We start from the raw sequence: 27,636 nt of genomic DNA, 5'->3' as shown, positions 1-27,636 counted from the left end.
GCCCTGTAAGCACGTTCCTGAAGGTCCGCGGGCGGCACCGTCCTGAGCGGGATAATGGAACTTCGGACAGAAGAGGAGACGAGACCATGTTCCCATTCCCACAAAGGAAACATGTATTGCTGATTCCCATCTTTGAATTAACACGAGATGAATAGTACTTAACAGCCTCGATCATACCATTAGGTCAGAATCAGACATGCAGAGAGGCTGAGCTGTTTCTAGGAAGGGCAGGCTAAAGACATGGGTTCGGCGTATTTTGACCGTTGCTGACTTCCATCAAGCCGTTGTACATGAATGTCTTGTACACCCACCTCCCGGATCTCCCGGTGTCCGATGGCTTCCCTTCGTTATAGTCCTATAATCCTTTTCAAAATCATCCGTCGGCGGCTTGTCGGCCCCGTAACAAGTTATCAAGTTGGCACGGGATGCTGTGTGACTGAGAAAACACCATTCTATGGGCCCGGCCTTGATCTTTCCGGGAGTCTGGTCCGCCTTGGTTCAACCAACAACCACCGGCTTTGTCGAATCTGCCAGTTGGAAACTGTTGGTCCCGCGCTTGTTGACCAACAAGAGTGCCAGTCACGGCAACTAATGCAAGTAATATCGTCTCGCGTATTGGTGTCTCATTCCTCGCATCCCGTCATCACTCGGAGGTATTTACCCCCATGTGCGACCCTTGACCTAGTTGGCTTCCACAGGCCTGCCTGGTCATCCGTCCCCGACTCCGAGTCCGTCCGAGATCCAGGAGATGCTCAAAACCAGAGGGCCTCAACATCCTGGCGAGCCTGGGTGCCTAGCCATCAACTGTCTCTAGCAAGACAAATCCTTGGGGCTCAGTCCGCCACAGTCACACACGCCCAGTTTCTCTTTGCTGATATCAAGTGCTGACCAACTGGTAGGTAGATGGTTACGCAACCAGACAACTGAAATTCAGCCTTAGCAAATGAGTGTCAATCCACGGCGCATCCCGCACCGCTCCGCACCGCCCCGGGCCATCGGCGGAGTGTCGTGGGCTCGGAAGAAAAGGTCATCGTCCCCGGCGGCACGGAGGAGAAGGAGGAAGCATCGCCGGCCGGGGAGTCCTTGTCCCCTAAAGCGCCGTAAGCGAAGCGAGAACAGCAGCTCCACTACCAAACGCCCCTGGACCCCTGAACGGACCCCTAAATTTGTCTTCATGTCCCCACTCGAGGCCAGTCGAGTCCATTCGCTGCAGAAAAAAAAGTCAGGAAAGATGGAAGAACTTGCAAACGCATGTGAGGGAATATCAAGCCATCCTGGAAACCGTTATTTCAACAATTGGTCCGATGGTGTAGTTGGTTATCACGTCAGTCTAACACACTGAAGGTCCCCAGATCGAGCCTGGGTCGGATCACGATTATCATCTTTTTTGCCCGATTTCCTTTTCTTTTTTTTTCTTTTTTTTTGTCACTACTTGCTTTGGTGACATGTGAAGACGCCCACAGCCGCAGACTGGTGATGCCTGTTGGAGATGCATTTTTTATGTATGCGCGCATCGGTCACCCACCGGGCTTCGTAGCCGCATCGGTGCAAGAATTTCTTAACCGGGCATGACAATTTGACAGATCATCTCGTATTTAGCGATTCAATATTCACCGATTCCATCGCCTTCATTTCCACTCTTCTTCACTCCTTGATGTTAATCGGTCCAACAACTATAACATCGCACAACGTATTTAAGATTGATGCTCAGCTGTGCCCTCCTAGTGAGGACGTCTCCAGACCCCATTCCACCCAAGGTTTGTTCTAACAAAATGGCTCTTCCTCACTGCCACCAAGATCGAAAAGACCCCCGACACTTCTCACCCGAACTACCTCACCACACCAACCACCAACCCGCCATCGAGTACCGCCGCCATCCCCGACTTTGGCAGAGGCTCCTCGCCGGCTCTTCCTTCGTCGCCGCCGTAACCCTCTTTCTCCTCACCCTGCCCAACCAAACCCACGGCCAAAGCCAAACCCACAACACCCGCTCCTCCCTCTCCGAACCACCCCCCCTCACCTTCTCCCCCAGGGGTACCTCCAACACCTTCCAAATCTCCATCTTCGAAGACCTCCACTTCGGCGAAAACGCCTGGGAAGAATGGGCCCTCTCCAAGACGCTTCCACCATCCGGGTGATGAACAGCGTGCTGGACTCTGAACCGCACACAGATCTCGTCGTGCTTAATGGGGATTTGATCTCGGGCGACAACACCTTTCTCGAAAACAGCACAGTATATCTGGACCAGATCGTGGAACCGATGGTGCGAAGGGGGTTGACGTGGGCGAGTACGTACGGGAATCATGATAGCGATTATAATATCTCGAGGGAGGGGTTGTTTGAGCAAGAAAAAAAGTGGTTGAGTTCGAGAACAAGAAGAATGGTTAATGACAAAGAGGTGGGGGTGACGAATTATTATTTACCTGTTTATCCCGCCGAGTGCCGGACCGGGAAACAGACAGAGGGGGGGAGGTCGTGGTATCAGTGGGCGTCGTCGAGCACCCTACTATCTCTAAACCTCCTCAACCAAAACCAAAACCAAAACCAAAACCAAAACCAGCAGACGACAGCCAGCGACTGCGATACCACAACCCCGTCCCTAATCCTCTGGTTCTTCGACAGCAGAGGCGGAAACAAATACCAACAACAACAACAACAACAACAACAACAACAACGGGACTCCTCCACAACAACCAACCAATTTCAACCTCTCCCCGAGCCCAACTGGGTCCACCAATCCGTGGTAGACTGGTTCAAATCCACCAGTGCTTCCATCAGTGCCAAAGCCGGTCGACCCATCCCATCTCTAGCCTTCGTCCACATCCCGCCTAACGCTTTCTTGGCTCTCCAACAAGGACAACAAGGACAACAAGGACAACAAGGACAACAAGGACAACAAGGACAGCAAGGAGGTGTAGATGCACATCGCCAACCGGGGATTAATGACGACCAGCCTCTTTCGCAGCAAGGGCAAGGGTGGTGTCCTGATGGCGGCGAGGGTGAGGGCTGTGATTATGGTGAGCAAGACGTCCCCTTTATGGAAGCCATTGCTTCTACTCCCGGGATGATGGCACTTTGTTCGGGGCATGATCATGGAAATACTTGGTGTTATAAGTGGGATGGAGAAGAAGTTCCTGGTGTTGTTCGGCAGAAGGCTGTCACTGTCACTGGGGACGAAGGAGAAGGAGAAGGGGAAGAAGGAAACGGACATGGACATGGACGTGGACGTGGACAACGTGGAGTAGACCTCTGCTTTGGCCAGCACACTGGCTATGGAGGCTATGGTAGCTGGATTCGCGGCTCTCGTCAGATCGTTGTCGACCAAGAAGGTCTCGAGGAGTTTGCTATCAGGACTCATGTTCGACTGGAGAATGGTGAGGTGGTCGGGGCTGTGACGCTGAATGCGACGTATGGACAGGATAGCTATCCGGTCACGACGAACGAAAAGACGCATTTGTTGGATCCGGCGCTGGAGGACTTTTAGGGGGTGTTTGTTCTTCTGTCTTGATGATTTAGTGCTTTATTGAAAACGAGCGACGATGATAGAATATCAAATTGGATTCTACTTCGCAGACTGCCCAGTTCCAGATCTCACTCAGCCTTGCTTCCCGCCAAACATCACAACATCACCCATTATCCTCATCCAGTGCATGCCATCCAGCGTCCAGCTCCCCTTTCAGTTACCTTCACCACTCACCCTCACTCCGACGGCTTATTATCAACCAACGTAACCTCAAAGCTACTCTTCCCCGTCCTCTTCTGCTCCAACTGCTTCGGCCAATTCTCATTCTCCACCACATCTACCCCCTTGCTCTCCTCATTCCACTGGAAAAACACCGATCCAACACACAAATACCCGCCCGAGTGCTCATCCCTCACATAAATCGCCGTGGTAACCGGCGGTCCACCCGCCGGCAGAATCCCCACCAGTCCATACTCGCCCCCATCCTTAGTAGTGCTGTAGAGCATCACGGTCCCCACGTCCCTTGCATCAACCTTCAAGCTATACTGCTTCTCGTCCCCTCCAGTAGCGTCTTTGAACAAGAAAGAGATGGCCCGCGTGTCGTCGTCGACGACCTTGAAACGGGATAGACCGCCAATGTCTGAGATGTCTGCCTGGGAGTCTGTCCATTCCCGGTAGTGGCCTGATTCGTTGTAGTGCTGCCAGGCAATCACTTTGGCTGAGGCGCCGACGGCCACCGAGAGGTACTTGTCGTTGAGGGAGCCGGGGACCGAGACGTCCTGGCCTACGGCGTAGGTGTCACCGGAGCCCTCGAAGTTCTTCTTCTGGTAGAAGACGACGGTGGAGGGGTCGACTGAGGGTGCCATTTTGGGGTTTGGGTGGGTGGTTGGTGGTTGGTTTGGATATGTGAGGGTGTTTTTTGTTAACTTGTTGGGAGGTTAAATTGTCTTGTGTTATCTGATGTGTGTGTGTGTGTGTGATGAAGAAGAAAACCGAGACTGGGATGGGGTTGACGACGAAGTACTTATAGGCTTTTTTCGTCCCTTGAGAAAACCTCAGTCGAGCTGGAGGACCGGGACCTTTCTCCGCGGTGATCGAAACTTGTACGATTCTGTGTCCCGTCCTCTTCCCCAGCACCCCTTGACCTCCTCGGCAGGTGGTGACTGGTGTTTCACTCTCACACATATATTGCAGCGAACCCTTTCAGACTTTCCAACCTCGAAGTCATCGGCTGCCCATCGTTCAAGCATCTCATTCCTCTTTCGGCTTCATGTCTACTCTCCCCGCTCGATGCCCTCGCCTTGACATCACGCCAACATCCAATGAGACAGCTCCGTCCAGCGTCAACATCGCTTCCCGACTCAATTATCGGATCCTCTCACATCATCAGTATCACCACCGCAGCTTCTTGACGCCAAATTGGCGCGACACATTCACCACATCACGCAGAGGACAGCCGTCCCTGTATTCTCGTACTCCGGAAACTTGCATATGGATTGGCATACACGATGACAATTCAGAATTCTCTTCTCGATAGGCAAAATGGGGAAAGGGGGGTGGGGGTTGAGTGAGGTAGGGTGGTGGTCGGCGGATGATGTTCACCCCCGAACTAAACACACTGTTACGTCAAACTTGTCGAAGCCCATAGATTGAGTAGAGCCGCTTGTGTCCTTTTTGTGTCAGGCAAATGGAATGCAATGCAACCACTGGCTGGGTATGTGGATTGTATTGAAGTGATGAAGAGGAAGATGACCCGGAAATCCACCCTTGGCTCGGGGGACCGGATCATAAGGAGGGGCGAAGGCATCGCAACTACCTGTGCACAACCTGTGCAGTGCACCTCAGCTTCTATTACCGTTCGTGGCAACGGGGGCAGGCGTGCCTGACATTCTGGATCGATTGGACCTTCCATGTTGAAGGGGACTTTCCGGTGCACTCCTTCTACAGACTACAGAATACGTAATGGATCGGGATAATCTATGGAGGTCGGGTACGCACGGGTAACGGGTCCTCCCGTCCCATTAGCTGCGTCGATCAGGTAGGCGCGGACAAGGGCAGGATCGTGGGGGAAGGAGGAGGAGGCAGGGGACACACGGCGCCTCGCCAAGGTAGTTACCTACTCCCTAAAAGAAGACATACATAGGCGCACAAACGACGGGAGTGGCGACTGGCGAGGCGCCTAGTTGCGGAAGGAACAAACGTGATGAAATGAGGGGGTGAGAGGGGTTCGTGACGAGTTTGAGGTTCAGTTCGTGAAATGTGCAAGGGAGGAGGGAGGAGAGCAGACTGAATAAACTGGAGTCGAAAGAGAGAACAACTCGACCTACTGGATTGGGATTTCTACACTGACCGCCGTGGAGTCCAGGACATGAAGTCCAATGGATGGATTCTCGAGGGGACGCTCCCTTCTGCTGGGCTTCCAACCGGTAGTATACAGTATACATGTTCACATGCCATACCTATCACCAATTGAGCATCTCCGGGTTGGAATACCAAAGCAGCCAGCCTCAACTCCAAGGTCTGACTGAAACTGAAGAAAACCACACAATTCCCCGCGTTTCCATATGTTACTCGTACCTAGAGCTTCGTATAAACAACGACCAGGGAATTCGGAATCAACATCACACCCGAGCCCGTAACCTGTAACCCGTTACATACCTCTAGTGCCATCTCTCCCCTGTCCCCCACGGGGAGGGGGGGAGCAACTTCATATCCCCACCCACTCCTTGTGCCACCAGCTCGCAACTGGGTTGTACAAGTTACCTAATACCGATCTTCTTCTGTAGGATTGCCGGCAAGATGTTGCAATGGTGCATGCATGGCTTTCTCAGGATGTAGTTGCGGCTGAGAAATGGTTGGTATGGTGTTGGTTTTTTGTTGTCGGTGTAGATCAAAAATTTGGTGGTTGGGTTGGTGGCTTGAGGTACAAGTGCAAAGAGTCTTGAAGTTGGTTGTCGGAAGCGAGTGTCTAGCCAGGAAGTTAGCACAGCGTTGGATTTGGGACTGAAAGAGCGGGGAGAATAAGGGAAGAGAAATGATGCCAACATGGGAGGCGCCGGCTGAGTGAACCTTCGGCTAGCTTCGAGAATGGAGAAGCTGTTGCTTTGTTATTCCTTCAGGTTAGTCATGGTCGTGGGCGTGGAGAGGAGACATATTATCTGATGCCCTTCAGACTTGTCCGCAAGCCAAAAGGGCTGCTTTCTCCAAGAAGAACACACGCAATGTGCTGGACGACAGCCGGCACTCGACTATAAGTCGTCCAAAAATTGGGGTATCTATTGAATTCTGTTCATATCTACAAACCCTCTGCGTTTCCGTTCCGTTCCTCTCTACTGTTTCTCTTTCATCTTTCTTTGCTTTCTAAAAAAGATCTCTCATCAGTCATCATCCATCAGGCGCAACATTATCATTTGATGGGTCTCACGGGAAGACAATGCAAAATGGTTGCCCGTCCGTCACACTACCTCCCTGCTTTTTGCTCAAGTGGGTGGGTAGAAGTCGTGACGAAACCCCTCTCTCCCGTGAGGTGCCCGCCGAGAAGTCTCTTTTTCTTTTTTTTTGTTTGCTTCTTCGAGTCTCATCCAAGGGGCTGTGGTGCGTGCGAGTAGCAAGCCCCGTTCACAAAAAAAAGCAATGGTGTTCTTCGGGGCAAGTGCTGTAGTAGCTAGCACCACGGCCAGCCGTCCAAGAAATAGCTCTCGGGTAGCGGTGGATATCAGCAAGGGTCCGCTGAGCAACAACTTGTGTCTTTGCTTCCAGTGCATGGGCTCTCTCTGCCTGAGACGTCCTGCTCTAGCTGCTCTTATGCCATGCGTATGCATCAGTTTGCAAAGATTCTGACGTTCAAGTCAACGCTTCCTGTCGCAATAACGCAGCGGATCTGAGCCTCTGGGGTGGCAGCCGCTCCTCCCTTCTTTGGCGTCCCGTTTGGTTCCCCATGTTCACCGTTCACCGACACATCCTTGATAACCGACGGGGCCCATCTGATGCACTGGACGAAGTGGCCATGCGCATCCCCGAGCGTCTTGACGCATTTGCCTTCTTGTGTAAGATCCCAGCACCGAAGCGTCTTGTCATCGGATACGGACAAGAGGTATTTCCCTCCAGGATGGAACACCAACCCTCGCACCCAGTTATCGTGGCCGACCAAGGTTTTGATGCATGTCCCGCGCGCATCCCATAACCGGATCGACTTGTCTCGAGAGCCGGTGGCCATAAACTCGGCAGAGCTCGTCGCAGGTGGTTTCTTGATGCCGGCCATGGCGGCAAGATTTTGGTATGCGGCCGGAGGTGCGATGGCGCAACACAGCACGACATGCTCGTGGCCGATCAAGGTGACCTTGGGCTCGGGGTTCGTTATTGTTACATCCCATAGCCTGCTTGTGTAATCGTCGCTGGTAGAGAGTATATATTTCCCGTCCAAGGATGGGCATACGTCGCGCACCCATTCGGCATGGCCGCGCAATGTCTTGACGCAGTACCCTGTGCTAACGTCCCATATCCTTAGTGTCTTATCGCGACTCGCGCTAACCAGGAGGTTACCAGATCCAGGGATGAACCGTACGGCGCTGACGCTGTGATCGTGGCCGGGGAGAGTCCGAATGTTTTTATACGAGTCTAGGGGGTCCCAGAGCTTGATGGTTAGATCTGAGCTGCACGAAGCTAGCAACGTGTTTCCGCGGGGGCCACCATAGTCGACGTCGAGGACGGCTTTTGTGTGGCCCTTGATAGTTCTTTCTAGCTCGCCCAGTTCCCAATCCCAGATCTTGATGGTCTGATCCTCTGATCCGGAAGCTAGAGACGAGAAAACAGGGTGGAATGCTACACAGGTTATGGGATCTCTGTGTGACTGAAGCGTGTGTCGGGGAGGTGCTCGGGGTAGCCAGGCGACGGGATCTTTGTTCTGTCGCGATGTAGGCGTCGTTTCGTTGAGCTCTGACTGTAGGATATGATTTCGCGACTCGAGGTCCATAATCTGTGTGACAAGGGGGTAAGCGACTGGCAAAGGGGAGAGAGGGGGGGACTGGGGAGGGGCGGTCGGACAAGGGGCCAGGATGCGCACCTTTTTCTGAAGTCGGACTACACTGGTCCATTTCTTTTCTAGTAGACCCTCATATTTCTTTGCCGTGGCCGGATCAAAGACCTCTTCGCTTAGGTTCAGTTCTTCTCGGAGGGCGGCGGCGGTGTTGGGTAGGTTGGCGGCACTTAGGTATGCGATGAGGGCTCTGTGTCTGTAGGAGTGGCGGACAACAAGTTAGCCATTGTCTCGACTTGAGTATAAGTAGCAACCTACAGCTCATCGGCCTGCCGAGAGGTCAATATTTGAGACATGGTGCCAGCCAAGGAGGCGGGTCAGCTAAAGGGGCGTGTCTTGGGAGGAGAAGATGTGATGTTTTGGTTTGTCGCGGGGTCGGGATCGGTGTCGGTCGGTTCGTTCGCCAGGACTTGTCCGTTGTCCGTGTCCGTGTTGTGGCCCACCTGCCGCGTCGCCCGAAGGGTAGGTACAGTTGTCGTGCACGTTTGTTGACTTGTTTATGGGGGAATCGTGATCGCAATGCCTTAGTGTGACGGAATTGTTTGGCAGATCAGGACTTTATACTCCATCTCGGTGGAGGCCCGGTTCCTTTCGGTCAGGTAGCGGGATGGGGGAAGCAGAGAGCTGGCCGGCACACGGGCACTCCAAGCTACCTCTGCTAAGTGTCTGAGCGCGGGACGTCGACGGGGAGAGCTGCTCCTATATGTGCTTATGTGCTCTAGTGAGCCTGGTGAGGTAGGCGGCGGTGTTGTGGTGGTCGGGTTGCTGTGTTGTTGTTGATGTTGTTGTATGTGGTCCTGGTTGCATGTGCCAGTTGTCCGTGGCTCTCTTTCTTCTTTCTCTCCTCTCTTTGATCCCGGATCCAGATCCAAATCCAAACCCAAACGGTGAGGAGTTCGCCTAAAAGTGGACCCCTTGTCCCTGGACTTAGTTGTCGCTGTCTCTAGCTGCCCTGCGCTCTGCGTTGGTGCCCTTTTTGGTTGGTCTCTGCCTCTCTCAGACTAATTCGAGTCCCGTCTAGTCGAGGCGAATGGAGCTCTTGATTGCAGCTTGAATAGTTCGTGACGAGATAGAAAGCAAGCTGAGCGCAATCTGACGGGTACTGGTATCGAAGACTTGGTGTTTGTCTGTTTGGTGGTCAATGATGTTGTTCAAGATGCTCCAGTCTCTTGTGTGTCTGTGGGCGTTGTGGTTGCGATCCAATGCGGCGGCCGGCATGCAACGTTCGACAGAAACCGCAGCGACAAAGACTTGACGGCTCACCCACTGTAACACTTTGTTTGGGTCCTCTTTCAGTGGGCGGACTGTCTTGTTTTTGGCGGGGCAGAGAAACAACGCATCAGCTTCTTCAGGGTTAGGTGTCACAGGCTTGGCCGTCGGGGTTAGGGCTGCTAGGGGGCTTGTCAGGGTTGTCAGGGAGGACCACACATCCAAGGACAGGTACCGAGGACCCTTTATGGACAGCTGGCAGATAGGCGCTGGCGGACTGCAACGGGCCAGTAGGCGTAGATCGAAGAGGGGTTGATTGACATCACGTAGCGGTCAGTAGACGAGGCTGCCTGATGATTGGACAGCTCAGCCACATTCTCCCCCTTAAGCCACAGAAGGCTGGTAAGGCGTGCAAGGGTTATTGCTTGGGTCGGCAATTGGACTTCCCTGGGCGTTCACAAGGCGTCAGGGTTCAGCATGGGGAACAGAGGGAACCTCTCTGTCGCTCCCCGTCCCGGCGTGGTCCGCTCTTGTCCCGCCAACCAGAGCCTGTCGCGAAACGGGAAGCACAAACTGACTCCCGTCACCGTCAACAAATCTACAACAATACATCCACATCGCCGCTGCCCTCCAACCTCGAGCACGGCTGTATCTCTCTACTTCGCGGATACGCTCCCCCCGCGGATCACACACGCACACCAGGGCAGTCGAGCAGGAACACACGGCAACTTCCTGTCCCTTCGATCTTTATCGCCCACCCACCACCCACCGTGCCCACACTACGCAATCACAGCGCGGCAGCAATTATATCTTCCTTCCTTTGCGCACGCGCGACTCTTCATTGTTACCAGTCGCCGACAACAAACAAAACAGCTGTTTGACACACTGCACCATCCATCCAAGTCGCAGCTTCTGTTCGCTCCCCATTTCTTGCTCTCGATAGCTTCTGTAAGTCCTCCCTGTCTTCCATCTGACGTGTGAGCACCATCGACACCAGAGGCCACCCCAACAGGCACCGTGACGGCATACATCTTTCTTATAACCCTCTTGTTCCCATTATGGTCGGCTCTAGGAAACCCCTTTCGCTTCAGAGACTAATCAAGCGAGTTTCCTCCCTAGGTCGCCCACCCTCGTTCGACTCCAAGACCACATCAACCTCAACTCCCGCCAGTCAAAGCACATCGAGCCTTCCTTCACTCCCCGACCCGTCGAGACGATATCCTCGACTGTCTTCTGAATCCCGATGTCCATCGAACCCTGAAATACCACAGACCGAAAGCCCTGCGACAACAACCACAACACCAAAAACCGCAACCATGGGTGACGAAGAGGACTTCAGCTCCTTGCCCCTTACGGACCGTTGGGTACACAAGGTGCGTTTCAGTCCAAGGCTTGTCCCTCTCGTTGCGCTTACAAGTCCCAGAATCCCTGTTAACGTTGGCTAGGTCTGGAAAGTACGCAAGGCAGCATACGAAGAGGCCGCCCAGGCATTCGAAAAGACTCCCGATGAATATGATCCCGCATTCCGACCGTTCGTCCAGGATCCCAGCTTGTGGAAGGGTGCTGTCGCGGATTCCAACGTCGCTGCGCAACAAGAGGGCATGGCTGCTCTTTGCGCCTTCCTAAAGTTTGGCGGTCGTGAAGGCGCTGTTCGGTCGAGACAACACACCATCACGTCCATTGTCGAAAAGGGTCTCCCGTCTACTAGACCTGCCATCAAGGCCAACTCTCTCGAAGCGCTTCTTCTTTATATCGAACTCGACGTTCCTGGCCCCGTTATCGAAGAAATCCTTCCCGTCCTCTCCAACAAGGTTCCCAAGGTCGTCGCTGCTGCGCTCTCTGCGCTAACGGCCATCTTCCACAACTATGGCTGCAAGACGGCAGACCCCAAGCCCGTGCTCAAGTTCTTGCCCAAGGTCTTTGGCCATGCCGACAAGAATGTAAGAGCCGAGGCTACTAACCTTACAGTCGAGTTTTACAGGTGGTTGCGCGACGCCATGAAACCCATGTTCTGGGGCGAACTCAAACCGACTCAACAAAGCGATCTAGAAGCACAGTTCGAAAAGGCCAAGGCCGAAGGGGCTCCCAAGCAAGAGCGCCTTCTTCGATCACAGCAAGCTGCGCAGGCCGCCGCTCCTGCAGGAGGCGGTGACGAAGATGAAGAAATGGCTGACGCACCTGAAGAAGAGGAAGTAAGGGAAATCGACGCATTCGATTTGGCCGAACCGCAGGATATCATCAGCAAAGTACCAAAGGATTTCTTCGACAATATCGCCTCGTCGAAGTGGAAGGAGAGAAAGGAGGCATGCGAGGCCCTTTACGCTGTTGTGAACGTTCCGAGGATCAAGGAGGGAGACTTTAACGAGATCACACGTTGCTTGGCAAAGTGTATGAAGGACGCCAACATTGCCGTCGTCACGCAGGCAGCACAGTGTATCGAGCTACTCGCAAAGGGTCTGCGAAGGGGCTTTGCCAAGTATCGCGCCACCGTCATGCAGCCTATCCTCGAGCGTCTGAAGGAAAAGAAGCAGACAGTGGCGGATGCGTTGGGCCTTGCCCTGGATGCCGTTTTCCTGTCGACTGATCTAACGGAAAACATGGAGGATATTACCGAGTTCCTTAAGCACAAGAACCCTCAAGTTAAGGAAGGTACCATGAAGTTCCTAGTCCGGTGCCTGCGCACCACGAAGGATGTTCCCAGCAAACAAGAGATTGCGACCATGGTTGAGTGCGCGAAAAAGCTTCTTGCCGAAAGCAGTGAAGCTCTTCGTTCTGGTGGTGCCGAGGTTTTGGGTACGATCATGAAGATCATTGGCGAAAGAGCAATGAACCCACACCTCGAAGGCTTGGATGACATCCGGAAGAACAAGATCAAGGAGTTCTACGAGGCAGCTGAGGTCAAGGCCAAGGATAAACCAAAGCCGCCTCCGCCAGCAGCTCGAGCACCGCCTCCGGGTCCTGCAAAGAAGGGCCCCGTCAAGAAGGCCCCTGTCGGTGCTAAAAAGCCAGCAGGATTTGGAGCGGCGGCGCCGCCTGCCCAGCCAACACCGGCTCCTGCCGCCGCCGCTCCCCCGCGCATGGGTGGTCTGGGTAACAAGCTAGGCGTACCAAAACCCGGTGGTGCTGCTCCTGGCGCTGCCCCCGGCGGTGGTCTTGGTGGCGGTATCAAGGCCCCACAGAAGCGGTCGGCATTCGCTGCGCCGCCATCTCGCGCGGAGCCGGAGCCGGAACCAGAGCCTATGGATCTTGATGATCCGCCTTCCCCTGAGGAGCAACGGCCAGCACCACCACGCATGGGACTCGGACGTGGCGGTCTTCAGCCAGGGGGCCTTGCTGGGCGTTCACTCGCCAAGCCGGTACCAATGGATTATACCCCTACTCCCCCAATGCCACCCCCAACCCCAGGCATTTCCCACATTGAGCGGGCTGAGCTTGAAGAGCTCCGAGATGCCAATGACCGTCTGCTGAAGCAACTCGATGATGCTCGTCACGATCGGTCGAAACTCTTGTCGGAGATCCAGGAACTCAAGAACCAGAATGCTTCTCTGATTGAGGACCATACAAGGGACGTGCTCTCGATCAAGGCCAAGGAGACGCAGCTGGTCCGGGCCCGCAGCGACTTCGAAGCCGCTGAGCAGACCAACGACCGGTTGCGTCGTGAGCTCGACAGGCTCAAGCGAGCTTTGAGCCACACCGAGGATCAACTACGCCACGCGAACCGTGCTCGGCCGGGCAGCCCCAGCTCACCCCATATCGGTCTTGGAGTTATGAGCCCGACCCACGATGGCGGTATTTACAACGACAACGGCTACCAGCAACAGTCAGCAAATAGGAACCGCATGAGCTTTGCCAGCAGCATGAGCGAAGAGAAGGAGAACGGCGGCGATGGCATGATGTCGGGCGGCTTCCACCAGAAGGTGAGCCCGGATCCCAGGTACCACACGGGAGGAAGCGGGGGAAGTAGCGGTCGCGGTACCCCTGCTGGCTTCCGCCAGCCGGTCGAGGAGGCTAGGAGCTCCGAGTCGCTCGCTTCCATGGGCTTCGGTGGCTACGGAGCTGAGCGGTCCAGCAGTAGGACTGGTATGAGGACTGGCGCAAGCAGGCTGCAGGCTCCTTCGAGTGGTACGGCGGGTGGCATGGAGAGCTGGAAGAGGGCTGCGGAAGTGACGAGTCAGTTGAAGGCTCGGATAGAGCAGATGAAGGTATGTCGCTGATCTAGGTCGTCTCATTTGGTACTTATTGATGCTAACTATTATTGCTACCTAGGCCAAGCAAGGTCTCAACCGACCATAGTCGGACTGTCAGAGATTCACAGATTCCGTCTCGACAGGGACATCCCTCTCTGTCCGACCTATGACGAATGCTCTTGCGGTTGAAGTGTACACATTACGATGTACTAAAGTGTGTGGAACGTATCGTGAACCGGGTATAGAAAGGAGGAGATCAAGATGGCATTTGTATATTTTTGGAGAATGCATACGCATGGTTAGCGTCGGAAAAAGAGAGGAATTGGAATCCCACCTCATACCCCTGTACCTGAATGTTCCTTGTCTGCCTTGCCTTCTCCTCCTAGGCCACTTGCTTCCATCCAGCTTTAATGAGATTCTCGCTGTAGTTTGCGCTTTTTTTCCATGGAGAAAACATGCACTATACCAGTCAGCGAGGTAGTATGGGACAGGCTGAGGCTAATCTGGATTAGAGGGAATATGCAATAACTAATAACCAAGGCAGGACCGGATAATGGATGCACATAATAGTGTACATCAAATCGAGGAAACGTACTCGAGTATGTATCATCCGTGTTAGCGAGTTTTCCATGATTTCCCCATGTGCTAGCCATTAGGTCATGAATATTGATCGACCTGAGTTTCAACTTGAGAGACATAGTCCAAGTCATCAAAGGCAAAAGAGAAAAAAAAAAAAAAGAGAAGGAAAAACGAAGGAGGAAAGAAAAAGAAAGACCACAGATTGGCATCACATTACCTTATCACCCATGTTGTCTTTTTTAGTGTAAACGAGTCTACACTGCAGAGTCTTGGGTATCTCTAGGGTAGGTACCTTAGGTAGAGGAAGAGAAGGCCTGGCTCGCTCCATGGGCAAGTTCTGGACTTTTTAGATTCCACGTCCATGCATGCCACTTTTACTATGAGAGAATCTACCCACATATAAGTCTCTTGCAACAGGTACATAGTAGTACATTACAGCTACATTCGATAAAGTAAATATTTACCACAAGCTTCCCGTCCCCTAGCTTTCGGAAACATGGTAGTTAGAAGAAAGATACCTTATCTATCCCAGACCAGACCACTTATCAGCAATATTTTCTTGCCTGATAAACCACTAGGCAGACAGTCTTCAAGTGCCCTTGTTCATTCCATTCGCAGCGGCCGTTTTTGCTTGCAACTGATATCAGCGACATGGAGATGTCCAAAACAGCACTCAGCCTGGCAAAGAAGGACTCGAATGTACGAGAAAGCAAAGCTCTGGGCAGACGGAAGAAAACTAACGGTCTGGCAATAGATTACAACTTTTCTTTTTTGGTGGTGTTAAATTTGCTAGGTTGTAGGGAAAAAACTTGAAAGATCTGGATATATCGGAAGTGTAGTAGGGAGAGGTACCTAGAGGTAATGTGGCTGTATGAAAACAAAAAGTGTATTTGTGGGTGGGTAAATTTCTCTTTACTAGAGGTAAATATACTACCTGTTGTCACGATGCAGTCGTCCAAGTACTATGCATGCGCTCGGTGCAGACTGGACGGGAAGAGCATTGCCTTGGCCCGTCGTCGGTTCCCGGTTCCCGGATTCCGGGTCTTCGGGATTGGGTCCGTTCGGTAATGCAAAGATGCAAGATGCAAGGATGCGACTCTCAAGCACACACACAGCCTCTACACACACTAAGAAGCTTATTTCAACCTTGAGTACTCGGTAGATATCCAGCGAGCCTAGAAAGGTAAGGTCGGGTCCAGTTCCAGGACATGGATTTATCGCCTCTTAGGACGCTAGGACGTTGGAAGTTGGGGGTCACTTGGGGGGAATCTTGGAAGATCCTGGGGAAGGGGGGAGGGATTGTCAGAGGCCAGGGGATCCACTGGGCGTGCACGTGCCCAGCTGGACTGGGATATGCGGGATTTTTATCCAGATGCCAGAGCTTCAAGTCTGCAGAGCCAGTCTTACACACACACCTAATCAAACTACGTTGAACCCCATATCGATTATTACCAGTAATATCACAGGGATATTATAATTAGCCTAATATCAAGTCTCATGACCGACCACCTTTTCTGCATATGGCACACGAGCTGAGAGCTCTTGACGGGACGGGACGGCTCGGGTGACGGATGTAATGCAATGCAATGCAGCTGTCAACTTCGGTTGCGAAAGTGGGAGTGTCAACCTTATTTTGGGGGAGGATTAAGCTTAAAGTTTATTTTGACGAGACTCGTTTCAGCGAAAATGCGTTGGCGAAGGAAGTGTGCACCGACATAAGGAAAGCATATAGCTTCAGGTCAGGTTTTGGTCCCCCGTCTGCTCTTGAGTAGGTCATATGGTCCAGTATCAAGGAGCTGGTTATTTCGTTAGGAGGTACGGTATATATACGGGCCATGCCTGCGTTCTTAAGGACATGTCAGATACTGATCGTCGTCACTGACATCGTCAAGAGTTTTCGAGGCTTTCTTGGTGTTGTGTTCGCCTGATCTTTTTTAGCCATTTATCTCGATAAAAATGACCTTGGATTTGGAGATCGCGTCCCTCCACTAGTTTCTTCGCTGTCACGGTCGTCGTCCCACAACTTCTGAGTCGAAGATGCTGGCCTCTTGCAGGTTCGACTTGGTTGGAGACACTCCTCGATGGCGGGTTTTCCTCCACCTCAAAGCGGATTGCAGCATTTCCAACCACTTGATCGGAACTTGAACGCCCGGCTCCAGCCTTTTGCGATGCACCCATGTCCCTTACCTTCGAGGTAGCAGCAAGATGCAGTGCATGAACATCTCCAAGTCTTGGCGTCTTTCCCAAAAATCGCATCAAATTCTGCAACACGGATTTGCACGAGGTATGTACATCAATCACTGCGTTCACCGCCGCATGAATGCCAGACATGACTGTGTGTCTGCAGAAAGAAATGCGACCAGGTCCGGGTTCGACGTTGTCAAAAGTCAAAAACAAACGAACTGTCGTTCGTCCCGTCCAATCTCCAGAAATCCAGACTCCTGGCTCCAGAGTTCGCGCTATGTACTCCAGATTTTTCGCGAACCAATGCGATTCGAATGGGGCGGTGCACGCGTTCCCCAGATGCCAGGAAAATTCCGAAGATCACATGCGCCCCGGACTGAGAATTTTGCGGGGAGAGAAGAGAAAAGTGTCCACTCTTTCCATGGTGGAGAGTCGGTCGGGGGTCGCCGTTTTTACGAGGAGAGAGCGAGCGCAGAGACCACTGCACCAGGTGGGTCGGACCATGGCATCTGGGCCTGGGGAAAGACACTGGGCTTACCACCGCCATGTCGCTCCAGACTTCCAGTCGGTCTGGGAGCTCTGCGACTAATTAAAGTTCAATCAATTGCAATGTCAATTTGGACGAATCCTTTGTGAAGGAAGGAGGAGAAAAGCAAAGCCGACGCCAGCCAGCCATGCGGCATAATGATGATGACGAAAAAAAGATTCGAAACCGCAAAAAACATCCAACGAAACACCCATTGCTCCGTCGCATGACATTCAAGTTTCCAGCTTTTTCTCTCACAAGGAGCAATATCCGTCTCCGCGTCATATGGGTTTCGAACGAGTCGTGTATACCAGGACTCACCTGAAACTTGATCGTCTCTCTCCAGCAAGTCCAGGCAGGCTTCCGTTGTCTTGAGCGGGCAGTCACAGCAGTTCGCATTGCTCTCTCTCCCGTCTGTGCGCGAAGCCAACTTCAAAAGCTCGGGCTCGGCCGCTCGGGTCTCCATTCTCCAACATGTGGAGGAGGATTCATGATGTCATGTGTGTGCATGTGTGTGGGCAACGGACAGAAACCAGATCGAAAAAAAGTATCGACAAAAAAAAGCTTGCAACCCGGTTGGTTGTGGTGGTCTGGAGCATAAGAAACCTGGAGATGGAGAGATGGGGGAAAAAACGACATCGGAGGGTTTCCACAAGTCCACAGCACGCAGTCCCGACCGTTCTTTCCCCTCGGGGTAGAACCGTTGACGCTCGATCTCGCTGCGATGGAAATGCGATCGAAAAATACCGTGACGAAATCTGAGTGGGAAGATGTCTCAACTGGAACTCTGGGGGAGGAGTCAGGTCGGGGTAAAAGCCGGGAGGTAACAATGAGAGCGGAGGAGGTTCCTCTTGTTCTCTCCACGCATCAAGACAGACAGACACGGCGTGGACTCCTGGGGTTCGCTGTTGCCTGGCATGGAATTGGCCAGATGGTGGCACGCCAGGCACAGGACCGCCGACCGTTGGGCAGAAAGCTGGAACCTGGAGAAATCGTCAGGGGCACGAAATGCAACTGGGGATCGACCAAGGATTTTGGGTTTTCTGGGTGACGAAAAGGAGGAGAGATCCGAGATGTTATCTGGGGTTTTCGGGGTTCGGTTCGTGGGGGAAGAATGATACACAGGCATGCGAGACACCGCTTGCTATCGGCCCTTCTCCATGTCCTGCTGATCGTTTCGCGTGCGCTGGCGAGCTGACGACTGAGGTTCTCGACCCGCATCGGATCTCATTCGGGTGGTTCGTCCGGTGTTTCGGTTCCTCCCCATGTTTTCGGAATTGTTTAACCGACAAATGTTTGTTGTTGTCATTTTTTCTCTCCCAAAATTTTTCACCCGGATTCCCCTACTCGCGGATGTCTCGGAGATCCGTCGGAATAGGATTTTGCTTGGTTCACCCGCGGCTGTCATCATGGGAGATGTCGTTGACTCGTGCAGTTGCGGTTCGGTCGGTGGTGCACCGCTTGTCCGCTTCTTTCGGCGGCTTCCAGAATCGTCGTCGTGCTGCCAGCCTGGCAGTGCCAGGTGGTCACCGGTTTTTCTGAGCTTTTCGTCGACCAGGAACCTGGAGCGTTCTGGATTAACCTGGAGGGGGGCGAGTCAAGATGCTTGACCGTCTCGCTCGTGCTGTGAGCTGGTTGGTGTTTTGTAGTCCGGAGAACCCATCAGCCACTCCACCAGTTCATCCACAGTTCATCCACCGCACATCCACACCGGAGCCACACGGCGCCACAAAAGGACCGAGTTTTGAAAAGCCCATCCGGTCTCCCTTTCGTGCTTAATTTAGCCTAAATAGCCTTCATTTTACCCAATTGGTCCTTCTTACGTTACCTGACGCATTCCGGTGGATTCCCCTCGGGGGTCTGGTCTCTTCTGGGCTTGAAGCCATCGCTGGCGCATCGCCCCCTGAGCTATCCCACGCAGAACCCTAACCCGGATCCGCTTCTGTTTACTTTTCAGCGGGTTTCCAGATGCTCCATCACAACCCCATGCTTTCCCATCCGACTGGGTCTTCCCCAGCCAGAGTCCAGACTCCGTGGGGATGGGCCTGGGTTGGGCCTGGGGGATCCATTGCCATGAGGCTCCGGTGACTTACTCCACACTCGCAAGCCACATTCAGAGGCCCTCAACCAGTCAGACACTCTCCTCCTCCAAAGCTGCTGGCTGTCCATCACACTGCATCCCCATGAAATCCAATTTCCCCGGCCTTTGTCTCTCCATGTCTCTCCGGGGGTCCGCCCAGGATGATCCCACACGGGGTTGGATGAGAAGTTCGTCTCGGAGTGCTTGCAGCTCTGCAGCTTCCTGCGCAAGTGCCGGCTTCGCCTCCCCATCCATGCTTACACAGCGGCGCCAGGGCCGAACTTGGGCGGGGATGGCCCGTAAGCATCTGGTCCAGTTTCTTTTGGTCTCGTGACAGTTCGAAGTCGTTCGCGATGCCGAGGACGAAGAGGAAATTGTCGGTGACCCCGGATCCATCCACATATTTTTGGTAGATCTGGGGGGGAGGAAGGGGGAAGAGTGGACATTGACAGGAGGAAGGATGCAGTACATAAAGACAAAGCTTCGTCGTCTCCAAAGAAGCTTTTTCTGTCATTCCTTATTATAGCTGCATCCTCATCTCCATCCTAACTCGACGGAAGTAGATTCCCCGGGTTTCATTGTAGTCTCTTGCATTTCTTCTTCCGTCCTCCCGAAAAACCAACCTTTCCCAAGACGGGTTCGACAAGAAACAACTCGACAAGAACACCATCAAAACGACACATCCTGACACAACGACAAGCGAAATGGAGCAAGATCACTCCGCCTCCGACGTCGAGAAGGAGGCCGTCACTGTGGCCCGGCCACAGGGCGATGTCTCCCGCGTCGAGGCTCCCGTTACCCTCAAGGCGTACATGATGTGCGTCTTTGCCGCTTTCGGCGGTATCTTCTTCGGCTACGATTCCGGTTACATCTCTGGTGTCATGGGCATGAAGTACTTTATCGAAACCATCAACGGACCCGGCGCCACCGCCCTGGCTTCCCAGGAAAAGTCGCTCATCACCTCTATTCTCTCTGCCGGTACCTTCTTTGGCGCCCTCATGGGCGGTGATCTCGCTGACTGGGTTGGCCGTCGTCCTACCATCATCTTCGGCTGCGCCGTCTTCATGATCGGTGTCATTCTCCAGACTGCCTCCCAGAGCTTGGGTCTCATCGTTGCCGGCCGTGTCGTCGCTGGTTTCGGTGTCGGTTTCGTCTCGGCTATTATCATTCTGTACATGTCTGAGATCGCGCCTCGCAAGGTCCGCGGTGCTCTCGTGTCCGGCTACCAGTTCTGCATCTGCTTGGGTCTGCTCGTGGCCTCGTGCGTTGACTACGGCACCCAGAACCGCACCGACAGCGGCTCCTACAGAATCCCTATCGGTCTCCAGATGGCCTGGGCTCTCATTCTTGGTACCGGTATCTTCCTCCTCCCTGAATCCCCTCGCTTCTTCGTTAAGAAGGGCAAGCTGGACCAGGCCGCCGTCGTGCTCTCCCGCCTGCGCGACCAGCCGCTCGATTCCGACTACGTCAGGGATGAGCTTGCCGAGATCATTGCCAACCACGAGTTCGAGATGGCCGTCGTCCCCCACGGCAACTACTTCCAGCAGTGGGCCAACTGCTTCCGCGGCTCCATCTGGCAGGGCGGTTCTTACCTCCGCCGCACCATTCTCGGCACTTCCATGCAGATGATGCAGCAGTGGACGGGAATCAACTTCATCTTCTACTTTGGCACCACCTTCTTCCAGCAGCTCGGCACCATTACCGACCCCTTCCTGATGTCCCTGGTTACTACTCTTGTCAACGTCTGCTCCACCCCCATCTCCTTCTACACCATGGAGAAGCTCGGCCGTCGTACCCTCCTCATCTGGGGCGCTCTCGGCATGCTTATCTGCGAGTTTATCGTCGCCATCGTTGGTACCTGCAAGCCTGATGATACCGTGGCCATCAAGGCCATGCTCGCCTTCATCTGCATCTACATCTTCTGCTTTGCTACCACCTGGGGTCCTGCTTCCTGGGTCGTCATCGGCGAGGTTTTCCCTCTTCCCATTCGTGCCAAGGGTGTTGCCCTTTCCACCGCCTCCAACTGGCTCTGTAAGTTTTCTTTCCTGTCAGTCTCAAAGTCTCAAAAACAGTTTGACTAACCTTTTTTTTTTTTTTCTCAAAAAGGGAACTGCATCATCGCCGTCATCACCCCCTACATGGTCGACAAGGACAAGGGCAACCTGGGCCCCAAGGTGTTCTACATCTGGGGTGGCCTCTGCACCTGCTGCTTCTTCTACGCCTACATGCTCGTCCCCGAGACCAAGGGCCTCACCCTCGAGCAGGTCGACCAGATGCTTTCCGAGTCTACCCCCCGCACCTCGGCCAAGTGGAAGCCTCACACCACGTATGCTGCTGAGATGGGCATGACCGAGAAGACTGTTGCTGGCCACGCTGAGAACCGCAGCGACAGCGAGTAAAGAGAACGACTCAAAAAAAAAAAGAGAATGAAAGAAAGAAAGAGAGAAAGAGAGAGAAAGAGAGAGAGAGAGAGAAAGAGAGAGAAAGGAAGAAATGGATGGATGATACCCTGATGTTGCATGGTTGAAAGAAGAACAACAACAACCCAAACACAAAGCGGTGGGAATGGGATGCATATGTTGATTTTTTTTATGATTTTTATTAGCATTTACGCTTTGCATGAGCAGCATGAGCATTCCACATGGGTTTGGACAAGAAGCAATTTACTTGGGATACAAAAAGGGGGGAAAGGAAAAAGACTTCCTCCTTGGGATATATTTCTTAATGTTTACAAGACAACTGAAATAAAAAGTTGATCACTCACAACATGATTCCGCTTTCCAGCTTTTGCATGCTGTGTGATGTTGGACTGATTGATGGGCGATCGGTTTCGGAATAGGATCTTGGGCGCTTGGAACCACGGGACACAGCTAGACTGCACGGACCACGTGACTTGACTTAACAGATGCTAACAAGTCTACTGCCGCTGCACGAGACACTACGATATGGTAACCCCAAAACGGGTTTGTAGGAGTGAGAGGAAGATAAATCATCCATAAGATGCATCAGGATCTGTTCCAAAGCCTTCATCCAAGTTTGGAAGTATGGTATTAAGTAAGGCACGAGAGCATGAGCCTGCAGCTCAAAGTCATGATATTAAGGTTTCTGCCACTTTCTGCCACCGCCTTTGACGGTTGTTGCTGTTTGGAACTCTGTCTCATGGAGCTGAGCTCAAAGAGCCCGTGCACGCAGGCTTGAACCGAGCTCGCCGAGCAAGCCGTCCGAGTCGTGTAAGTCAATTGAGCCAATCATCGCACGTGATTTGACACCACTGACGCAACCGATTCTCCAATTCTTTGACTGCTTCTTCCAAAAAACCGGTCCACATCTTTCTCCTTTCAACAAACCTCACAGTTTCGAATTCCTCATTTCCACACGTTATTGAAACTGGATAACCGGTGGTTGATCTCCCGCTTGTTCATTGATTCCGGCACATCTGGTTGGCCCAATGCCTCCCAACTGGTCCCGATTGGGAAATGGTCTCAACCGTTTTGTTTGCACGCACTCCTGGGCGATGATGTCAACAAGCGCTGGATGATCCAGTGACCTCATCACTCAGCCAGCTGAACCCTTTACTTGGGAAAGTTGGGGTCAACTGAGGTCATAGCCTTCAGTTACTATGAAGCGGACGGCCCGGTTCATGGGAATCTAGGTATTCCAGATCCTGTCGATTGTAGATTCCCCGCGCAGAAGACCCCTTTTTGATTCCCGGAAACGAGGGGATGGAGATGGAATACTGAAAAGTATGACGCTGCTGCACGTCAGGACCGCATTGCATCCAGACGGTACCTACCTCTACTTATTACCCTGGGGAAGGACCGTTTCTGCCATCTGATATCTTCTCGGTTTCCCTCCTCTACTGATCACTTTCCGTCTGTCATCCCATCCCCATCCCCCATATACCACACACATCTCAACGACAATTACGACTTTCCTCTTTTGTGTAGAGCCATCCTGTGTTTTGTCCTGTTTTGTCTGCTTGATACCCATACCACATCTCCCATTATCAAACTAATCCAACACACTATCTACGACTCTCCGACAACACACATACAATGGCTACTACACACCGTGAGCATCTTCCGGGCGCCTATCCCGACTCCAACCCGGCCACCCCCAACGAGCAGGGCCAGGCGGCGCCGCTGAACCAGAGCTACATCCAAGGCCACGACCAGCGAAACAAGCTTCACAAGTCCACCAACCCCCGCTCCCACAACTTTTCCGACTCCCGCCTTGGCAGCATCGAGTCCCAACCCATCGAGAACGAGTCCGAAATCAGCCAGAGACACTTCTACGGAAACTCGTCAGGCGAAGCCGTTGGCGGCGGCTTCTACAACCACGGCAATGATCCGACCATGTCCAACTCCCAGCACCCGCGTGTCTCCCAAGTCCCGCAGCGCACCCTCCCCATGGAGGACACAGACCGAGAGGCCGCTTTTGGCGACCAACACGAATACACCTTTTCCAAGCCCGTTCCGACCGACGCTCGCCAAGCTCCCGAACAGGGTTTCCGTCAAGTCGACTCCCGCCCCGAGGTTGACTCCCACCCCGACGTGGCTACCTCCAGCCAAGGCGCCGACGAGCAGCTTTCCAACATCGGCGACAAGTCCAGCAACGACGACGCCACCTCGCGCACTAGCCACACCAGCGGTGCTGCCCCTTACTGGGGAGATCTTCCCAAGGCCTCCCAAGGCGGTATTTACAACACGGTCACCGGTCATGGCAGTGCTCGGGATGATCATGATGAGCACCATCACCTACCTCAAAACAGTCAAAGGTCAGCAGAAGACTCTGACAGCAGGTTACACATTACGGGCCTCGGTACTGACGTTCCAAGTGGTGGCGTTTACAACACTGTCGCGGGCCATGGAAGCAACGACGAGGAGAGCAGGCGTCATCTGGAGGACAGCAACAACAACAACAATAACCTTAAGGTGAATATTCCTGAGCCTGGTCATGTCGGCGCACCTACTATTAAAAGCACCGATGCTGTCCTTGATGCGCCGTTGGCTGCTGTCCCCGAGGACAAGACGTTGGCTTCTGACAGCTTCTCTCAGGTGCCCACTACATCTGCTGGCTCCAACGCCCAGAACAGTGACGTCAAGGCCCAACGCGCTTTTCCCTTGGCTGCCAAGCACGCGACCACTGCTGACGTCGCTATGGCCAAGGACGATGCTGCCTCGTCTCCCAACCAGCACCCTTTGCGTCACAAGGATGCGTTTGTTGCCGGCGCTGCTGGTCTTGGTGCGGGTGCCGCCGCCTCCCATCTGGCCAAGAAGCACCAGGATGATGAGCTCCGCCATATTAAGGACAGGGACACCCATCCTAGTGGTGCTGCCGCTGTCAGTCACAGAAGGAAGAGCCAGGAACTCAACGAGGCCGGCGTCATCCCCATTTCTGGCAGCACGTTGGAGAAAATGAAGGCCAAGGAGGAGGAGAAGCCCCTTGGAGAAGATACCCTCGATGTTTGGGACATCACCCCGGAGAACTTGCAAAAGCCCGCGACCCGCCACACTGCCCACGACGCGAATGTCCAGAAGCCTGCTGCTGAGCACAGACTCGCAAAGGAGCCATCGCCCGCTGAGAGCAGGCGCAGCGAGGACTCATCCTCCAAGGGAGAGAAGAAGCACCGCGGTCTTCTCGGCATCTTCCACCGCCACAAGGACGACAAGGAAGAGCACACCACCACCACTGAGCCTCCCAAGAGTCCCAAAGACAAGGGCCACAACAAGTTGGCGAAGAAGGATGCTGCTTTGGCCGGCACTGGAGCTGCTGCTGGCTACGGTCTTGCCCACCACCACAAGAAGGACGACAAGGACGCCGCCAACCAGAACCAGCGCAAGTCTTTCTCTGGACCTTCTGCCAACCAGCCTACCGAACTGGACCAGAAGCGCAGGGCTTCCGAGGCCGCTCCTATTTCCCACCGCCGAAACGCCAGCGACCCTCAGAGCTCAATCCCCCCTGTTCCTGCAGTCGGCGTTGTGTCTACTGGCGCTCCTTCCCATGGCATTTCCCAGGCTCAGCGTGAACATGCCCCTGCTAGCAAGATCCCCGTCGCCGCGGATCACAGCACTCAGGACAGGCTGAACAGCAACACGGCCCGTGCTGGCATGGCTGGTGCCACTCTTGCCGGCGTCGCTGGTGGCATCGGTGCTGCCAAGTACGCTTCTGCCCAAGATGACAAGGAGACCGTCCATCCTAAGCAAGACGTTTCTCACGTTGCCAGTGGCGTCGGTGCTCCCGCTGCTGCCGGTACCGGCCCTGTGACTTCGGGCGGCTTGTATCACACTGAGAAACCTCGCCAGGCTCCTGCTGATCTTGAGCATCCTAGACATGCGCCTTCTCCCCCAACTCAGCATGCTGCTGACTTCAGTGCTAACCCTTCCGGAGTGAAGCCCAATGAGAAGCTCGCCAGGAACACTGCCCAGGAACCCGGCTACAACATCCTCATGTCCGGTACTCCCTCCGGTGCTCAGCCCATGTCCACCCATGTCCATGGCGGCAAGCACGCGAAGACTGCCAATGAGCCTGGCAACTACAACAAGCTCGCGTCCGGTACTCCTTCGGGCGTGGATACCACTGCTCCCGTTGTCAAGGACACTGGAGCTAAAAGGATCAACCCGGCCGACCACATGACCATTGCTTCTGGTCTCCCTTCCCACAAGTCAGAGAAGCAGCAGGGACCCACCACCCAGCAGCCCGGCGACTACAACCACCTCAACACGGGAACTCCTTCCGGCGTTGCCATGAACACTGCGAACGTAGGCCGTGCCCGTTCTGAGGATCAGCCCCGCACTGCCCAGCAGCCAGGTAACCACAAGCATCTCGCTACCGGCACTCCCTCCGGCGTCATCGCCGGCGCCACTTCTCAGCCTTCCGCTCGCCGTGCCTCCGAGGGCGTCAAGCGCAACGCTCCCGCCGCCGGCAGGAACGATTCTGAAGAAGGTCCCTACAACGTCCTCGCATCCGGCACTCCCTCGGGCGTCAAGATCTCTCCCCACCACTCCCGCCATGGCTCTCGCTCGACCGGCCCGGCCGAGATGACCGAGCCCGTCACCCACGCCGACAGCCAGGACAAGGACGGCATCTACCGCACCCTCGCCTCTGGCACTGCCACCGGTGTGAACGTTGCCGCCATGCACGAAAACCGTGACAAGGCCAAGGATGATATCAAGGACGAGATCCACGAGCAGAGCACCATGAACACTCCGTCTGCCAAGGCCGGTGCCAACCAGCGCGGTCTCCCCCCTGCCGAGTCGCAGCCGATCGCTGCTCTGCCCCCAGCTGAGTCGCAGCCCATCGCTGCCCTCCCGCCAGCTGAGTCTCAGTCCGGTCACTCCGCCATCCTCCTCCCTGCCCCCGAGCACCACCAGAACCAGAACCAGAACCAGGTCGCCGACCTATCTGCCACACCCACGCAGAGGCGCACCCAAGACCAATACAAGCCCGTCCTCTCCGCCGAGCCTCCCCAGCACTTCATGTCCCCCGAAGTGATGCCAGACGCTTACACCACCTCCGTTCCCGGCCGCAACTCCGGTGCCGGATCCGGTCCCGCTGTCGCCCCTGCGAGCACGGAGCCTATGTGCGCTAAGCACATGAGTCCGAATGTGATGCCAGACGCCTACACCGCGTCCGCCCCGGGCCACTCGGGCGCTGAGAAGCTGAACAGCATCCCCGAGTCGACCACTGGCCGTGCCTACCCCGCTGCTGCCCAGCCGGAGGGCGTGAAGCATATGTCTCCTGAGGAGATGCCGAGCGCTTATACTACCTCTGCGCCGGGACATTCTGGTGCTGAGAAGCTCGCTGAGCCTGAGACCATGGCTCCGCGCTCCGCCATCAACCCCGCGCTGGCGGCGGCTAGTGGGGCTTGGGCTGCTTCCAATGTTGGGAGTGGACAGAAGGGCTTGAATGAAAGTGCTTCTGGTAAGCAACAGCGCATTCACAAGCCGGTGCTTCACAAGTGCCAGCATTGCGGAAAAGATAATGACGTTAGTGGTGTTTTGGAAACAGCTTTGAAGGGTGAGAGTGAGAGTGGTCGTCAGTACTAAGAGGGTACATCCAGGAAGTGATGGATCAGTGTGATTGGATTCAAGGTTTTGGCGCTTGTTTTTGGCAGTTTCTGGACGAGGTTTTTGGTTAGCAGGACGGAATTGTTGTTAATGACTTTATGAGTTATGATATTGTGAATATGATTTGACTGGATCACTGGAAGATTATCGATGAGATTGTGATGGCTACTAGCTACGGTAGCGATCTAGTGAGACTGGTGGTTGTGAATGCCTTCGATACCCTAGCTGCAGCAATTTGTTGTGTAATTTAGTATGTTTTACTTCTCGATGATATCGCTAGTCGTTGTTATCCACGTCGTGTTCT

The 27,636-nt window shown here is 54.0% G+C and overlaps 6 protein-coding genes and 1 non-coding gene across 7 annotated transcripts; 5 read left to right on the top strand and 2 right to left on the bottom strand.

Moving 5' to 3' along the window:
* Positions 1-1,298: 1,298 nt before the first annotated feature.
* B0H65DRAFT_t209 lies at positions 1,299-1,372 on the top strand. The gene has a single exon. It is a non-coding gene; the product is annotated as a tRNA-Val (tRNA).
* Positions 1,373-1,772: 400 nt separating this feature from the next.
* On the top strand, positions 1,773-3,606 carry B0H65DRAFT_557151 (Metallo-dependent phosphatase-like protein; the record flags this gene model as incomplete). Its single annotated transcript, XM_062830078.1, is given in 3 exon segments — positions 1,773-2,134; positions 2,146-2,292; positions 2,311-3,606. 3 exon segments carry the CDS (start codon positions 1,773-1,775, stop codon positions 3,482-3,484), a joined length of 1,683 nt encoding a protein of 560 aa, XP_062682911.1. The 3' UTR covers positions 3,485-3,606.
* A 1-nt stretch (position 3,607) lies between these two features.
* B0H65DRAFT_587732 (Beta/Gamma crystallin-domain-containing protein) lies at positions 3,608-4,329 on the bottom strand (the record flags this gene model as incomplete). The annotated part of the gene is made up of 1 exon (XM_062830988.1): positions 3,608-4,329. The coding sequence occupies one exon, from the start codon at positions 4,327-4,329 to the stop codon at positions 3,700-3,702; it is 630 nt and encodes a 209-aa protein (XP_062682910.1). The 3' UTR covers positions 3,608-3,699.
* A 2,874-nt stretch (positions 4,330-7,203) lies between these two features.
* Positions 7,204-9,154, bottom strand: B0H65DRAFT_157058 (nuclear distribution protein pac1-1). The gene is made up of 3 exons (XM_062821173.1): positions 8,757-9,154; positions 8,526-8,694; positions 7,204-8,438 (listed from the first exon to the last, which is right to left on the bottom strand). The coding sequence occupies exons 1-3, from the start codon at positions 8,792-8,794 to the stop codon at positions 7,284-7,286; spliced, it is 1,362 nt and encodes a 453-aa protein (XP_062682909.1). The 5' UTR covers positions 8,795-9,154; the 3' UTR covers positions 7,204-7,283.
* Positions 9,155-10,589: 1,435 nt separating this feature from the next.
* Positions 10,590-14,151, top strand: B0H65DRAFT_157025 (armadillo-type protein). Its single transcript, XM_062821172.1, has 4 exons — positions 10,590-10,655; positions 10,827-11,080; positions 11,153-13,909; positions 13,974-14,151. The coding sequence occupies exons 2-4, from the start codon at positions 11,024-11,026 to the stop codon at positions 13,998-14,000; spliced, it is 2,841 nt and encodes a 946-aa protein (XP_062682908.1). The 5' UTR covers positions 10,590-10,655; positions 10,827-11,023; the 3' UTR covers positions 14,001-14,151.
* A 5,525-nt stretch (positions 14,152-19,676) lies between these two features.
* On the top strand, positions 19,677-22,030 carry B0H65DRAFT_157001 (general substrate transporter). The gene is made up of 2 exons (XM_062821171.1): positions 19,677-21,294; positions 21,370-22,030. The coding sequence occupies exons 1-2, from the start codon at positions 19,968-19,970 to the stop codon at positions 21,660-21,662; spliced, it is 1,620 nt and encodes a 539-aa protein (XP_062682907.1). The 5' UTR covers positions 19,677-19,967; the 3' UTR covers positions 21,663-22,030.
* A 1,288-nt stretch (positions 22,031-23,318) lies between these two features.
* On the top strand, positions 23,319-27,311 carry B0H65DRAFT_424359 (uncharacterized protein; the record flags this gene model as incomplete). Its single annotated transcript, XM_062824506.1, has 2 exons — positions 23,319-25,832; positions 25,962-27,311. The coding sequence occupies 2 exons, from the start codon at positions 23,319-23,321 to the stop codon at positions 27,309-27,311; spliced, it is 3,864 nt and encodes a 1,287-aa protein (XP_062682906.1).
* Positions 27,312-27,636: the final 325 nt, after the last annotated feature.

This window comes from Neurospora tetraspora (assembly GCF_033439725.1).
Source record: "Neurospora tetraspora strain CBS 560.94 chromosome Unknown B0H65scaffold_3, whole genome shotgun sequence".
NCBI classification, from domain to species: domain Eukaryota; kingdom Fungi; phylum Ascomycota; class Sordariomycetes; order Sordariales; family Sordariaceae; genus Neurospora; species Neurospora tetraspora.
The sequence above is the reverse complement of the archived record's forward strand: the minus strand, read 5'-3'. Positions and strand labels throughout refer to the sequence as shown.